At 53.9% G+C, this 12,931-nt stretch overlaps 2 protein-coding genes across 3 annotated transcripts; both read right to left on the bottom strand.

The window, feature by feature from the left end:
- Nucleotides 1-827: 827 nt before the first annotated feature.
- HOXA1 (homeobox A1) lies at nt 828-7,423 on the bottom strand. The gene is made up of 3 exons (XM_001363043.4): nt 6,796-7,423; nt 3,011-3,739; nt 828-2,369 (listed from the first exon to the last, which is right to left on the bottom strand). Exons 2-3 carry the CDS (start codon nt 3,663-3,665, stop codon nt 2,011-2,013), a joined length of 1,014 nt encoding a protein of 337 aa, XP_001363080.1. The 5' UTR covers nt 3,666-3,739; nt 6,796-7,423; the 3' UTR covers nt 828-2,010.
- Nucleotides 7,424-7,842: 419 nt separating this feature from the next.
- On the bottom strand, nt 7,843-12,737 carry HOXA2 (homeobox A2). Of its 2 annotated transcripts, XM_056800438.1 has the most exons (4): nt 12,141-12,271; nt 11,487-11,594; nt 10,426-10,660; nt 7,843-9,794 (listed from the first exon to the last, which is right to left on the bottom strand). In XM_056800438.1, the coding sequence occupies exons 2-4, from the start codon at nt 11,514-11,516 to the stop codon at nt 9,058-9,060; spliced, it is 1,002 nt and encodes a 333-aa protein (XP_056656416.1). In that variant the 5' UTR covers nt 11,517-11,594; nt 12,141-12,271; the 3' UTR covers nt 7,843-9,057. The 2 variants fall into 2 exon arrangements, with proteins under 2 accessions (XP_056656416.1, XP_001362994.2); XM_001362957.4 differs by having other exon boundaries at nt 10,426-12,737.
- Between the last annotated feature and the right edge of the window lie 194 nt (nt 12,738-12,931).

Raw genomic sequence — 12,931 nt, 5'->3', positions numbered from 1 at the left:
ACTGTAGCATGTGCCGGGGAATAAGAAGTCTCCCAGCACAGTGTTCCAGCTCTGGCATAACTTTTCAAGAAGGTGATTTAGCTAAGAGTTTAAGGAGGAGGAGAGGGAAGGATGAAGGAGGAGATGGAAGAGGAATAGCAAGAATGGAGGGGGGAGAACAAAGAAGAAACTCTGCTAGAAAAACAGCCCCCCTTTACTTTGAGGGGTGCAGGAATTGCAAGTCATCATTAGCAGTCAGCAAAGAGGTGAGGGGCATGAGGGGAAATGAGGTCGAGAGGGAGGACTCCACTCCTAGGACAACTTGGTAGTGGAGGCAATTAAATGTGAGTCCCTTGATTGTTGGTTCACTGATGTGAGGAAAGACTGGCTGAAGACAGTTTGTGCTTTTGAAGGGAGGTCTGTTTATATATATGTCAGCATTCAGTTAGAGGTGAAAAGGTTAGCACTTGACCCAGGAAGTTTCTGTATTTGTTGCAAAAATAGATTCAGTTCATAAATTTCCTTGTGATTTCAACTTTAAAACCCCCAACAACTCTTCTCTTCAAATATATACATACATACATACATATAGGTATGTATATTAAAAGACACACACACACACACACAACTACCCAGAAGCAGAATGTAGGTGTCAAACATGAGACTGAAAAAAATGAACCAGGAAGGATGGGTTTTAGCTGCAGGATAGAGAAAAATTTGCCTTAATCCAATAAAGGACAACTTCTTTGAAAGGACAGACCCTTCTTTTCCTTCTCCCCACCTGAAATGGTCAACTGAGGTTGAAATAGATTGCAGTAGATTGGAGGAAACACAAGGAAGCCCAAGCGTACCTGAAATGTGAATATATTTATTACAGCTATTTTTAGGACCCGTAAATTCTGCTCTGGATTCCGTCACTCTTGGAATCTCAGAACTTTTCATGATTGTACAGAGACTCAAACATTGTGGGACCACAAAGGACAACTGATAGAACTCAGTGTAGTATCTTTGGGGGCTCAAATCATTGTGCACCATGCAGAAAGCTTGTTCACAAATCACATGAAATCTACATTCATTTCGCCATTCATCACATTTACAATTGGTTTGGAGATACATCGAATCTAGGGGAAGATTACTGTGGAAAGAAGGTGTTTGGGGATATGCCCTAAGAACAATCCAACACAATTTTGAAGAGGGGCAGGAGGAGGCCAGAAGAGGTGGGAGGGATGGAGAAGAGAGGCACTGCACATCCAGGGAGGTTTAACAACAACAAAAACCCAGTGCAGCCCAGGCCTACTTATCTCCTCCCAAGACACAGGGCAGCTTCCCTCTGAGGTATCTGATTGGGCTTCACCAGTCCACTTCGTTGTCACTTTTAGTCCTATATAAAATCACAGCCAGCTTTGGGAGTGTGTTCACCCTGTTTTAATCTCCTAGTCTAAACATCATTTCTAGAAAATCTGTATAAAGATAAATCTCTTAAAGTATTTACAACCAGCAAACTCTCTCACACAAGAAATTGAATGCATTAAATTAAAAAGGTGAATTGTGTAAACACTTTCTTAGTGCGTCCTCTTCTTGAGGTCTTAGGCTCTCTTTTGCCTGCCTTTAGAGTCAGGGAGATAAGGAGGAGGAGAAAGAAAGGGAGAAAAATCATTTGAAGTTAGATGACAGGTATGTCCCCTCTGCTAGTGTGGGGAAGAGATTGGGGGGGGGGGGAGGAATGGAGCTTTTCCAAATGGTATCTGAATCAATCCTAAATGGGAGGGGGCTTCAGAGGTCGTCAGGAGACCAGATAGTGGCACCCCACCATTAGTGATGTTACTGCCACCCAGCCCCTCCATCTCTGAGCCAGAATTCTCTTGAAACACAGTGGCCTAGCCCGAAGAAGACCTGAAGATAACATCAAAAAGAGAGACACTGTAAACGAAGGGGAAGATAAGCTAAGAATGTGCTTCGGGTTAGCAGTCCAGCACTAGAGTCTCATGGGGTGCCGGTTGGCGGGGAAGAAGAAAGAGGCCCGGGGCCAACTCAGTTGGAGGTAGTCAGAGTGTCTGAGGTAGAGGAGGCTGGGGAAGAGGGGCCACAGGGAGAGGAGGTAGATTTGTCTGAGGATTCCTCGGCCTTCTCCTCGATCCGTGATGGGGTGGTGGGCGAGATGGGCAGCAGGCCCTCCTTCTCTCGCTTCTTTTGCTTCATGCGGCGGTTCTGAAACCAGATCTTCACCTGGGTCTCGTTGAGTTGCAGCGAGGCCGCGATCTCCACCCTCCTGGCCCGAGTCAGGTACTTGTTGAAATGGAATTCCTTTTCCAGCTCAGTAAGCTGCTTGGTGGTGAAGTTGGTGCGAACTGTGTTCGGTTGGCCAATATACCCGTATTCACCAGCTTTCCCTGGAGGGCAGGAGCGAGGAGGGGGAAGAGGGGAGAGAAAAGAAGGATGTTTGTGGTGTGATCTTTTTTTAAGGCATAACCGTCTCTCTCTCTCTCTCTCTCTCTCTCTCTCTCTCTCTCTCTCTCTCTCTCTCTCTCTCTCTCTCTCTCTCTCTCTCTCTCTCTCTCTCTCTTCTCTCTCCCCCCTTCTTCCTCCTCCTCTCTCTCCTCTTTTCTTCCTCCTCCTCTCTCTCTCTCCCTTCTCTTCCTCCTCCGCCTTCTCTCTCTCCAAGGGATTTACCCCCGCCAAGTTTCTGAATCATAGTCAGGTAAAGGAGCAAAGGAGAACTTGTCCTCCTAGACAGAATTCTGAGGAGGGCGACTGAGGAGCTACACGGTAGTCACTTGAAGTCAACCATGGGTGTGAGCACCCAGAGATATTAAAAGAACCATCAGCACCCCCAGCTCAGGACACTGGCCTCCTGATCCCCCTCCGGCCTATGACTTCCTGGGCACCATTTCCCTGAGTACACCTGAGCTCTCCAGCCCACCCAAACCCTCCCCTCACCCTAAGGAAGCCGCCAGCCGGCCAGCACTGCAGCCCAGCCCCTCAGGGCGGTGGCACCAGGGCCAGGTGTTCTTTCTGCAAGTAGAGAACTGACCTGTTTTGGGGGGATTCCTTTTGACTTTCATCCAGTCAAAGGTCTGTGCTGGAGGTGACGTCTCTGCTGAAGGAGAGCGACAGGTCTCTTGGTGGCTGGCATGGAGAGGGGACAAGGAGTTATTATAATTTGCCAGGGTCAGATTCTGCGCTTCTTGTCCATATGAGTGGTGAATGTATTGAGGCGAGCCCACCGTGCCCCCGGCATAACCCTGGTGGTGGTGGTGGTGATGCTGGACCATGGAAGATGAGAGAGTTCCAGAGTAAACAGCGGGAGCGCACGAGGGGTACCCGCCGCTTACGTCTGCTTCCTGATTTAATGAGTAGGGGCTGTAACCTGCGCCGAAGTTCTGCGATCCGAACCCCGGGCCACAGCTGGAGTGGGAATAGGACATACCCAGGTTGTTGAGGTGCTGGTAGGCGGCCGGCTGGGGGTAGTGGTGATGGGCGTGAGGGTGGTGGGGGGGACTCATCTGGACCCCCCTGCCCACCAGGAAGCGCTCGTCGCCCCCGCAGCTGTTGGCACTGACCGCACACGACTGGAAAGTTGTAATCCCATGGTCCGGGTGGTAGGCTCGGGCGGAGCAGGTCCCCGAGTCTCCTGCGTTGAGGATGGGGTGCTCCAGGAAGGAGGCGCTCATTCTCGCATTGTCCATCTGCCTGTCACACAGTGACCGGGTCCTGCCGAGCCCTGGGTGACCGTGCCAACTTTCTCACTTCCTCCATGGGGCTAAAGAGAAAAATGATATGAATGTACAGTGTGCAGGGGGCGGGGGAGGGGGAGAGAGGGACGGGGCGCACGTGACCGAGGCAGCCAATGGCGGAGCCCCCTGCGAAAGTTTGCCTGTTCCTGCTGGTGATGGATCACCGTTTCAGTGGCATTTAAATCCCGGGCGCTCCTCCATCAAGGTGACGCGCAGTCGCCCCCCCGGCAGCAGCAGCGGCAACGGCAGCGGCAGCGGCAGCGGCAACGGCGGGAGCCCGGCACTGGGGCTGGGGCTGGGGTCGGGCCCGGGAGGACCCGGAACCCTCGAGGGAGCCGCCGCTGTAGCTGCCGCCGCCGGAGGCTCCCGCTCGGCTCCATCCGGGGAGCTGCCCGAGGAATGAGGGGAGTGGGGTAGCTATCTCCTCGCTGCCCCGCGAGCAGAGGAGGAGTAAGAGGGGCGGGGGCTCCGCGGGGAGCGTCCTGGCTCTGGTCAGGATTGCAGGGGGCTGGGGGCTTTAGTCTGCCCAGAGCAGGCCGAACGATTGCAGGTGAGTGAAGAACCCCCTCCCCCTCCCCCACTCCCTCACCCGCCCGGTACGGGAGTGAGCAAAGGAGCAGAAGACGCAGACCGCCCCGCGCCCAAGCCCCAGCATCCGGGTGAGTGTGTGCGGCACTGTCCCTAGCTGGCCCGCGTTCTGGTTATTGTCATGACCACAGGTCCCTTCGGGGACAGGGCCTGGGAGGAGGGGACAGTTTGGCGAGGAGGTCTCCAGGCCTGGATGGGAGGGAGGAGGCTAGGAGCAGAGGGACGAAAAAGAGGAGGTGGAGGGAAAGGGGAAGAGGAGGAGGAGGAGGAGGGGGAGGAGGAAGACTTCTCATCTCCACTGAAGGTCTCCAAAGCCAAGGAGCTTCCCCCTCCCCAATCCGCCCCAATCCCCTAGCTATTAGCATGGCAATGAGACGTTGTTGTAATCTGACGCCCAGGGGCGGGAGAGCTGGGGGACCCTAGACTGCCGGGAAAGGCCTCCGTAGCAGCAACAATCCCCCTCGCCCCCTCCTCCTCCTTCTCTGTAATCGACTCTGCCTGGGGAGCCCGAGGTGACCCCCGAGGAACTCAACTGAGGGATGGAGGGTGGGGGGCGGGCAGGGAGAAACGGAAAAGGGGCAAAAGCTGGTGAACATGCTCAGCTCTAGGACTGGTCCAGGATCTGCTGTCCATCTGGTAGCCCCCCACCCCCAACTGGAGGGCCACCACACGGGGGCCAGGACATCCGAGGCCTCTGTCCAACCACAGCCCCCAACCGGGAGCCTAGGCGTAAAAGACCGGGGAGGGGGGAAGCATGAAGGATAATCTGGTTCCTCCATTTCTGGGGAGCTCGGAGGTCCCCCCCCCACCCCAATCTAACCACCGGACTCCTAAGGCCACCATCCGGGCCTGTCTGGCGTTGGGGGTGGGGGCTGCTAAGTGGGAGGGGCGACAGATGGTTGATGATAGAAAGGAGCTTCCCCCTCCTTGCAATACCCACCCCCCCCCCCCAGCTTCCCCTGCATGGCTTGTTTTCCCTGGAGAGTTGGGTTGCTACTAGGAGGAATCTTTTCCCAGGCTGGGGGTCCTGTTTTCAGTCACCTTCGTTCTCTCACAGCTACTAACGGGCTCTTTCATTTCTGTGGGCCACTAGGCTCCTAGTCAGCCTGCTGGGCAGGCAGAGAAAAGGCCAAGGAGCGAGCAGACAAGAAAGAGTTTGGGACAAACAGCAAGGCAGAGAGGGCCAGGGAGCCACAATCTCACCCTTCTGTGGGGATGCTCCCCTGGGTGGACAGCCCTCCGAGGTTTGCAGCAAACCCCAGCAGGGGGTCCTCTGAATCCCAGGACCACAGATCTCTCCACAGGCCTCCTCTGCCTGGTTCCTCGTCCCAGGTCCTTTCTTGCCACCCTTCCAGCTTTAAGAACTCGATTTTGAGTGGGCCTATTGGGACTCCCTTTTTGTTTTGTGTGATCACAGAGAAGCAGGGAGCTCCTTCCTGCCTCCCTACTGAGCCCTCCCCCCCCCCCAGTAGCCTTCACCTCAAAGAGGAGAGAACCAAACTGAGAGGAGTCTCCAGCCTGGGCCACCCCCACAGAGCACCCAGAGCCCACCCTTCTCCACTTCTACTCCCCCTCCCAGCAGGTACAAGGGACTCCTCCCGCTGCTTTTCCCTTCCCTTTTCATTTCTCCCTTTGCCCTTTGCCCCATACCCATGAGGAGAGCCCAAAGCAGGCTCCAAGGGAGCCCTTCACTCAGGATCACCACCATGTCGTGGGGCAGAGAAAAAAGAGTCTGGGCCTTGGCTGAGAAGCACAGTGCCTTTCCCCTCTTCCCAGATCTGAGGCGCCTTCCCTGAGACTGTGGGGGAGGGCTTGGGGTGGGGGTGGGGAGGGGAGGCGCAGATAAGGACACAGGGAAGTATTTTCCTTTCCAGGACCACAGCTTCTGCTTAGTCTTCCCCTCTTTTCTTCAGGTCTACATCTTTGTTTTAAGAAGCTCTTCTCTTTTGTTAGCCTCCCACTCATTGCCTAGCAGTCTGTGGCCTGCTCAATCACAATGAAACATAATAGGGAATCAGCCAATGAGTTCTATTGCCTCTCCATCTTGCCTGCTCTCTCCCATTCCCCCTCTCTATCCCATCCCCCTCCTCTCTTTCTCCCTCCTTCCTTTGCCTTCTCTATTTCCCATCCTCCCTCTCACACTTTCCCTCTTTCCTCTATTTCCTCCCTCCCTCTCTCCTTTTCTTTTCCACTCTCCTTCCCATCCTCCCTCCCCCTTCCAACTCTCTTCCCTCTTCTCTTTCCCTCTCCCTCTCTTTCCTCCATTGCCTCCTTCTCTGTCTCTTCTTTTTCTAATCTCTCTCTCTCCCCCTCCTTCCTCCTCCACTTGCTGTTTTCCTTTTCTCTCTCTCCCCTTCTCTCTTCTTTTCTCTCCTTCTCCTTCCTCTTTCCCACTAAGCGGAAGCCACGGCGAGGGATTTCCCTGGTGTGTGTAAATGTCCCCAGACACACACCCACACTGGCAAAGCGGGCAACAGAAACCGAGGTACCGTACCCATTGATGTCTCTCCATCCCGCTTAGCCTCTCGGCTGCCTGGGGGGCTCCCACAGGCTCCGTGTAGTCCAGACCATCGCCTCCACTTCCTTAAGCGTCTTTCGCCTTTCTTGAGCTCTCTCCCCCGCCATCTCACAAAAGGACTGGCCTCAGAAGCACAAGCCGACCGGGAGACTTGAATAGCAAAACCTTCTCCCCCCGCGCCCCCCCCAGGAAATTGGGCTCGAAATTGATGAACCAGTTTTCCTGTGGCGTTTGAGGCCTGGGGTGGAGGGTGAGAGCACCCAGCCATAGGAGAACCCCCCATGCTTCTCCAAATGGAAGGGGGAGCGGGAGAGAGATGGTCATTAAACTCCAAAGAGGTGGCTAGGTTAAACTCGCCTCTTCCCTCCCCCTAAAGGCCCATCTCTTAGAAAGGAAAGGGGGGGGGCGGGGAAGGCCCAGGCTCGGAGCTTTCCGTGGCATCGGCAGCTTAGCCAAGCTGTTGTTTTAAAAGAGCAATAAAAATGACTTATAGCTTAAACGCCTCCTAACTTAATGCTTTCCGACGGGGATCCCCAGCTCGGGCAAATACGTAAGAGGACTTGTATTTGTGCATGTGTTCCTGCGATTGATCTCTTTGATGACATTCTCATTCATAGAAAGAGTTTGATTTATGAGCACTAGGAAGAATCTTATCCAGCCCTTTTCCCAGCTCCGGCCCACACAGCCCAGCCCAGCCCAGCCCAGCCCAGCCCAGCCCAGCCCTGCTCTCCGCTGGGCTCCCGAGGCCAAGTGAATTCTGCCCCTTCTTTCTCCCCCAGACGCCGCTGAAAGAGTTCTACGGGAGGGGGCCCGAGGAGGTGGGGGGCGGGGGGGCCACGTTCACCCCCTCGCAGGGCCCAGATTTCCTTTCTGGCCGCTAAAGCGATCGGTTAGTAAATCGGCTGAGCCCACTCACACATGTTGCTGGCCCTCTGTGTTTTCTCACGGTAAATAACAAGGTTCAGAGAAAGAAGGGGGGGGGGGGGGAATAAGAGGAAAAAAAGCAGCACCAGGCGACAGCACAGCCCTACAGCGTCTTTTATTGGCGTTCATTTAAAGTGCATTTCATAGGTAGACTCTGCCCTGGGAATCTGCGCTCTTTCGAAGATGGCGCGCGGAGCCGCGCTCCATTTTAGACTTCAGCTGGCTAACCTGACCTCCAGGCTGCAAGGATCCCTTCTCTGCCGTGCGTGCGAACTGGTTTAGGCAGGGAATATTAATTTCGTTTCCTACCCCGAAATAAACGATTCCGGGCGGGCCTGCGCCGGCCCAGTGCCACGAAGAAGCCCTCGGAAAGGTCCGCTGCAGCCTGTAACCGTGATTTGGTTTGTTTTTCTCTCCTCTTTTTTAGGTCGGCTTGCCGGGGACCTCGCCGCGGCGGGGCCACTAGCGGAGCTCCTTTGGCTGGCTCGGACGGGACCGCTGCGGCCGGCATCATTGGAATGTAGATGTTTGAAACAAAGGTGTAGAAATAAACGAATTGTTTGGAACTGAGCTCTGGCCCTAGAGACGCTCGGAGTGGTCTTTTCTTGGGCTCCACAATCAGCACGGAAAGGGGGCGGATTTTCGAGGCACTTGGCAAGGCTCCACTCTCAGAAACTCCAGCTCCACATTCCCCTTCCTTTCCGGGGTCCCGTCTATGGCTTGTACCTCCTCGGGAGGCTCTGCTAAGGAGAGCTAGGCCTCTCCCCAGCCCGGCCCTTTCCTGTCGCCTAAGCTCCACGGAGAGACGGCCTGCTCCCCCTGCCCAATATGTTCGAATGGAAATCAAAGAAGAGAGCTTGTGAGCAGAATTTTATTGACCAAGTTAGACTAAAAGGAGGGGAGGGAAGCGCTAGGAGTCTGGGCGGGGGAGGGGGATAAGAAAGTTACTCGTAGCAAAGGAGGATTTCTTCTACCAAAAATACTTATGACAATGCGTCCTAATGTAATACAAAAATAAAAAGAAAGCGCCGCCCCGGGATAGGCTCGCTTTCTTACAGGCCTCATATATTGCTTTCAAGGGATCACCTAAAGGGCATTTGGGTTCAATCCAAAACACCGCTCACTTCGTTTACCCTGCAAAGATGGCTCTGGAACTGGGCCGGGAGGGACTAGGCAGAACCCCTGCCTGGCCACTTTGGGGGAGGGAGAAAAGGGAGGAGAGAGGCAAATGAAAGAAATTCTAAAAATCAGCTCCCGGGAAAAGAGAAGGCGACCCCCCAAAGGGATTTTTGTTTTGCTTTTTTTTTAATGTATTTAGTAATTCAGGTGCTGTAAGTCAATTGTAGTAAGTGTGTCTGTAAAAAAGTCAAAGCTGTCGGCTGAGATGTCTACGGGACTGTCGAGGGAGCCTGGTAAACTGGGCGACACGGCATCTGAAAGCTGGAGGCAGGAATCTGTGGAGAAAACGCTGAAGTCTTGTAAAGAGGGGACGTCCAGGGCCTCTGGGCTGTCATTGTTCAGGCCAGCTGCACAGTTCTGGCCCATTGTTGACAAGCAGTTCTGAACAGTGGGTGACTGGTGCTGAAAATGTTTCAGATTTTTCTCATTGCTGCTTAAAGGCGAAACGGGGAAACTTTGGGACTCGCCATTGTGCACGTTGGGCGCCTGCTGCTGGGACAGGGCGTTCTGCTGAAAAGTGTAGCCTTCCCTCTCCAGGAGGGCCCCCGAGACGCTGAGGGCCTGCTCAAAGAGCGACTTCTCGTCGTCGTCCTCGGCTTTCTCGGGGTCCTCCAGGCTCTTGTACTTCCCTTCGCCGTTCTGGTTCTCTTTGCACTGGGTCTGCCTCTTGTGCTTCATCCTGCGGTTCTGGAACCAGACTTTCACTTGTCTCTCAGTCAGATCCAGCAGGGCTGCGATCTCCACCCTCCGAGGTCTACACAGATACTTGTTGAAATGAAATTCCTTCTCGAGCTCCAGCAGCTGGGTGTTGGTGTACGCCGTTCGCAGGCGCCGGGAGCCCCCGCTGCTGTTATCTGCGATTTCCAGGGACTCTGCAGAAAGGGAAACCGACAAGAGACACACGCACAGTTGGAGGTGGAGGGTCCAAGCGGGGGTTATTCCACTGGAGAATAAATATAGCATAAAGTATCAACTGCAACAAAATGGCCGCCCTCGTATGCAGTAAAATCCATTGTGCTGCTGCCCTCCTTGAGCGCCCAGCCCCGTGCAAGCCCTGCTGTAGCCCCTCCGAGCCCCCAACATCCCGACCCGGGAACAAACTTTATATTAGCCATCCCGCAATTTATAATTAATGCATCAGCTGCTTAGCTGAGCAAGAACCATCTATCACTCTTCATTACTGTCAAATAGCCAAACTCTAGGACAGCGAGACAAGAGGAGGTCAGTTCCAACTCAAATAAATCATCCCATATTAAACAAGTTAGGGAAAGTTTTTTTTTTTTTAATAGCATTGTGGAACCCATCAGCGCCTTCTCTCTTCCTCCACCAGCTCCTCTCCAGAGCCCCCAGCAGAGAATCTAAGGCAGCCGGGCAGCCCCTCTCTCCTTTTCCCCATCTTTCTCCCTCCCCCCCCCCAAGCCCCACGATCCCAAGCAGGGTAAAAGCCGGACCCAAGAGCTGAGTTGGGTGTGGGTGGGATGGGGGGGAAGTCTTTGAACTGACCTTTGTGGTTCAAGCAGGCATGTCCAGTGGCGGAGGCGGAGGCCGAGGAGGCAGGAGGCAGAGCGGTTTTCTTGGAAGCTTTTTTCTCTTTCATCCAGGGGTATTCCGGGGGCTGCAGGGCGCCGGCGGGCACCGGGCTGCCCCCGCCGCCGCTGCTGCCATCGGGGCTCGACTTGGGGCGACCGCCGCCGCTACCGTGGCGAGGGTGGCTGCCCGGGTTCAGGCTGGGGATGGTCTGCTCAAAAGGAGGAGGAATCAGTGTCGACTGTGAAAGCGACGAGCTCTTGATTGATGAACTTTGAAATGTATCACCGACAGGGGGAAAAGATGTCAGGCACTCAGCGAGCGACGGCTGACTATTGATAAAGCCAGTCTCTCGCTCAAATTCGTAATTCATGGCCTTCTCCTCGGAGCCCCCTCGGAGAAAAAGTTCCCTCTTCTGGAGGGGCTTAAGGGGGGCGGGGGGAAGGCCCAGGCGAAAGGAGAGAGAGAAGAAAAAAAAATCTCTCATAGAAGATCGCTGCTGGGGTGTTTTTTTTCTAATTCACTGATTACAGCCGTATGGGGACCGCGCTACTATTAAACTATTGAATTCATGGAGACAAGGTTGAAATTGGACCGAATTGGCTGTCACATGATTGCTTCTGCCCAATGACAATTTGGGCTTTAATCAAAAGAAGCCACTGTCTGTTTGATTGATCCAAAAAAGTCGGGAAGGAACGCCTCATTGGGGGCTAGCGAGGCTTTATTTACACTTTTTTAAAGGCAAAAAATACATCTTGGTGGGTGTGGGTGTGGAGGGGCTCGGGTGGGAGTACGAGAGGAAGGGGGCCGCTGGCCTCCGAAAGAAGCAAGATCGGTGTGTGTGTTTGTGTGTGTGTGTGTGTGTGTGTGTGTGTGTGTGTGCTCTCGCGTGCGCGTGCGTGTGTGTGAGAAAGAGAGAGAGAGAGTGAGTGAGTGAGTGTGTGAGTCTGGGATGCTGATCTAGCCGATTGCTGCCCTCCCTTCTTCTCCCGCACACTCCTAGCATTGTTTGGGACTGTCAGGAAGACGCTTCGCACCTCACAAATCAATCTGACGCCTGGAGTCATTAACAAAGTAATCCATTAATCTTCAAAGTTTTGACACCCGAGGGCCCCCGCATCTTAGCCACATAAGTTCTTCTCAGACTGGGGGCAAAGACAGAGGGAGGGAGAGAAGGAGAGGAAGAGTGAGGAAAGGGGAGAAGAGAGAGAGAGAGAGAGAGAGAGAGAGAGAGAGAGAGAGAGAGAGAGAGAGAGAGAGAGAGAGAGAGAGAGAGAGAGAGATCTACTGGATTTTTTATTTTCCTTCCTATTTTCTCCCCCATCTTCTCTAAACTAGTTCCAGATCTGGCACCTTCAGTTTTTCAGTTTGTTCTGTCTCTCTCTGTGTCTCCATCTCTCTGTATCTCTGTCTCTCCCCTTCCTTTCTTCACTCTTCTTTTCCCTCCCCCAATCTCTCTTCCCCTCTCCCCTTTCCCTTCACCTTTCTCTTCCTCTCTTTCTCTCCCTCCCTCCTTTCCTCCCCTCTTCCTCTCTTCCATTCCCTCTTCTTTCTCCTTTTCCTTCACCTCTCTGTCTCCCTCCCTCTGCTTCTCCTTTTCTCTCTCTCCCTTTCCCTCCCCTCTATGCTTCTCTTTCTTTCTCGATCCTTCCTTTCTCTGATATCCGCCCCCCCCCCCTTCCCCGGTGTACAGTGCCGGGCACAATTGGCCTGCGTCCGCTCAGCCCATTGTTCGCGGGACTTTCCGCAGCAGCCTCGCATCTGGCTCCTGGGGGAAGTGGAAAATAGAAGGCAGCTTTTGTGTGCTCCACGACTTTCCCTTGCCGTCAACTTCCCCGGCGCGGACCGTGACAGATAGATGCATATGCCAGTAGGGACTCAGATCCCTGTGCACAAACCCTATGTAGAGTGAGCCACATAGCCAGAGGCATGTAATAATGCTGCCTCTACCATGCTCCCGGCTGCTGACTTCTTGGGTTTAATGCCCGTAGTCCAGGGGCTCGGGTGAGTATTGCCGATTTCCTGGAAGTCAGCGCCAAGGAGAAGGAAGTCGCTGTTCCTTCTCCTCTCCTTCCTTCCTCCGGGGTCTGGTTTTCTTTCTTTCGTTCGTTCGTTCGTTCTTTGTTGACTTCTTTGGGGTTTGGATTTCTTGAAGCGAAATTCGCGGCACCTGGAACCCAAACAGGCTCTTCTCCCAGCATCCATCACCTGGAGTCTTTCCTTTTCCTTGAGGCCGTCTCAACAGCTCCAGGGCTGGGGACTGCCATTCGGACCCTGGTTCTGTTCCCAGAAATCGAAGCCAGCGTTAGGAAAAAAAAAACAACAACAAGCAAAAGAGCTGGGGGTGGGGGCGAGGAGAGGAGAGGAAGCCAAGGAGCAGTGCCAGGGACTCTAGAGGATCCCGAAAGCCAAGGCCTCGCTTTGAGGCAGCGAGCCTCTCCACCAAAAGCCATCAGGGCCCCAAAGAAAGGACATTTTTACC

This window comes from Monodelphis domestica, chromosome 5 (assembly GCF_027887165.1).
Source record: "Monodelphis domestica isolate mMonDom1 chromosome 5, mMonDom1.pri, whole genome shotgun sequence".
NCBI classification, from domain to species: Eukaryota; Metazoa; Chordata; class Mammalia; order Didelphimorphia; family Didelphidae; genus Monodelphis; species Monodelphis domestica.
Note: the sequence above shows the minus strand (reverse complement) of the source record. Positions and strands in the feature narration are given on the sequence as shown.

What these genes read in the sequence shown, in the direction of transcription:
- HOXA2 (XM_001362957.4), bottom strand. Translation starts at nt 10,936, where the DNA reads ATGAGAGATTTTTTTTTCTTCTCTCTCTCCTTTCGCCTGGGCCTTCCC. An exon ending in TGCCTGCTTGAACCACAAAG is followed by an intron (nt 9,795 to 10,425) that starts GTCAGTTCAAAG and finishes CCCTTTCTGCAG; the next exon opens with AGTCCCTGGAAATCGCAGAT.
- HOXA1 (XM_001363043.4), bottom strand. Translation starts at nt 3,665, where the DNA reads ATGGACAATGCGAGAATGAGCGCCTCCTTCCTGGAGCACCCCATCCTC. An exon ending in AAGGAATCCCCCCAAAACAG is followed by an intron (nt 2,370 to 3,010) that starts GTCAGTTCTCTA and finishes CCTGCCCTCCAG; the next exon opens with GGAAAGCTGGTGAATACGGG.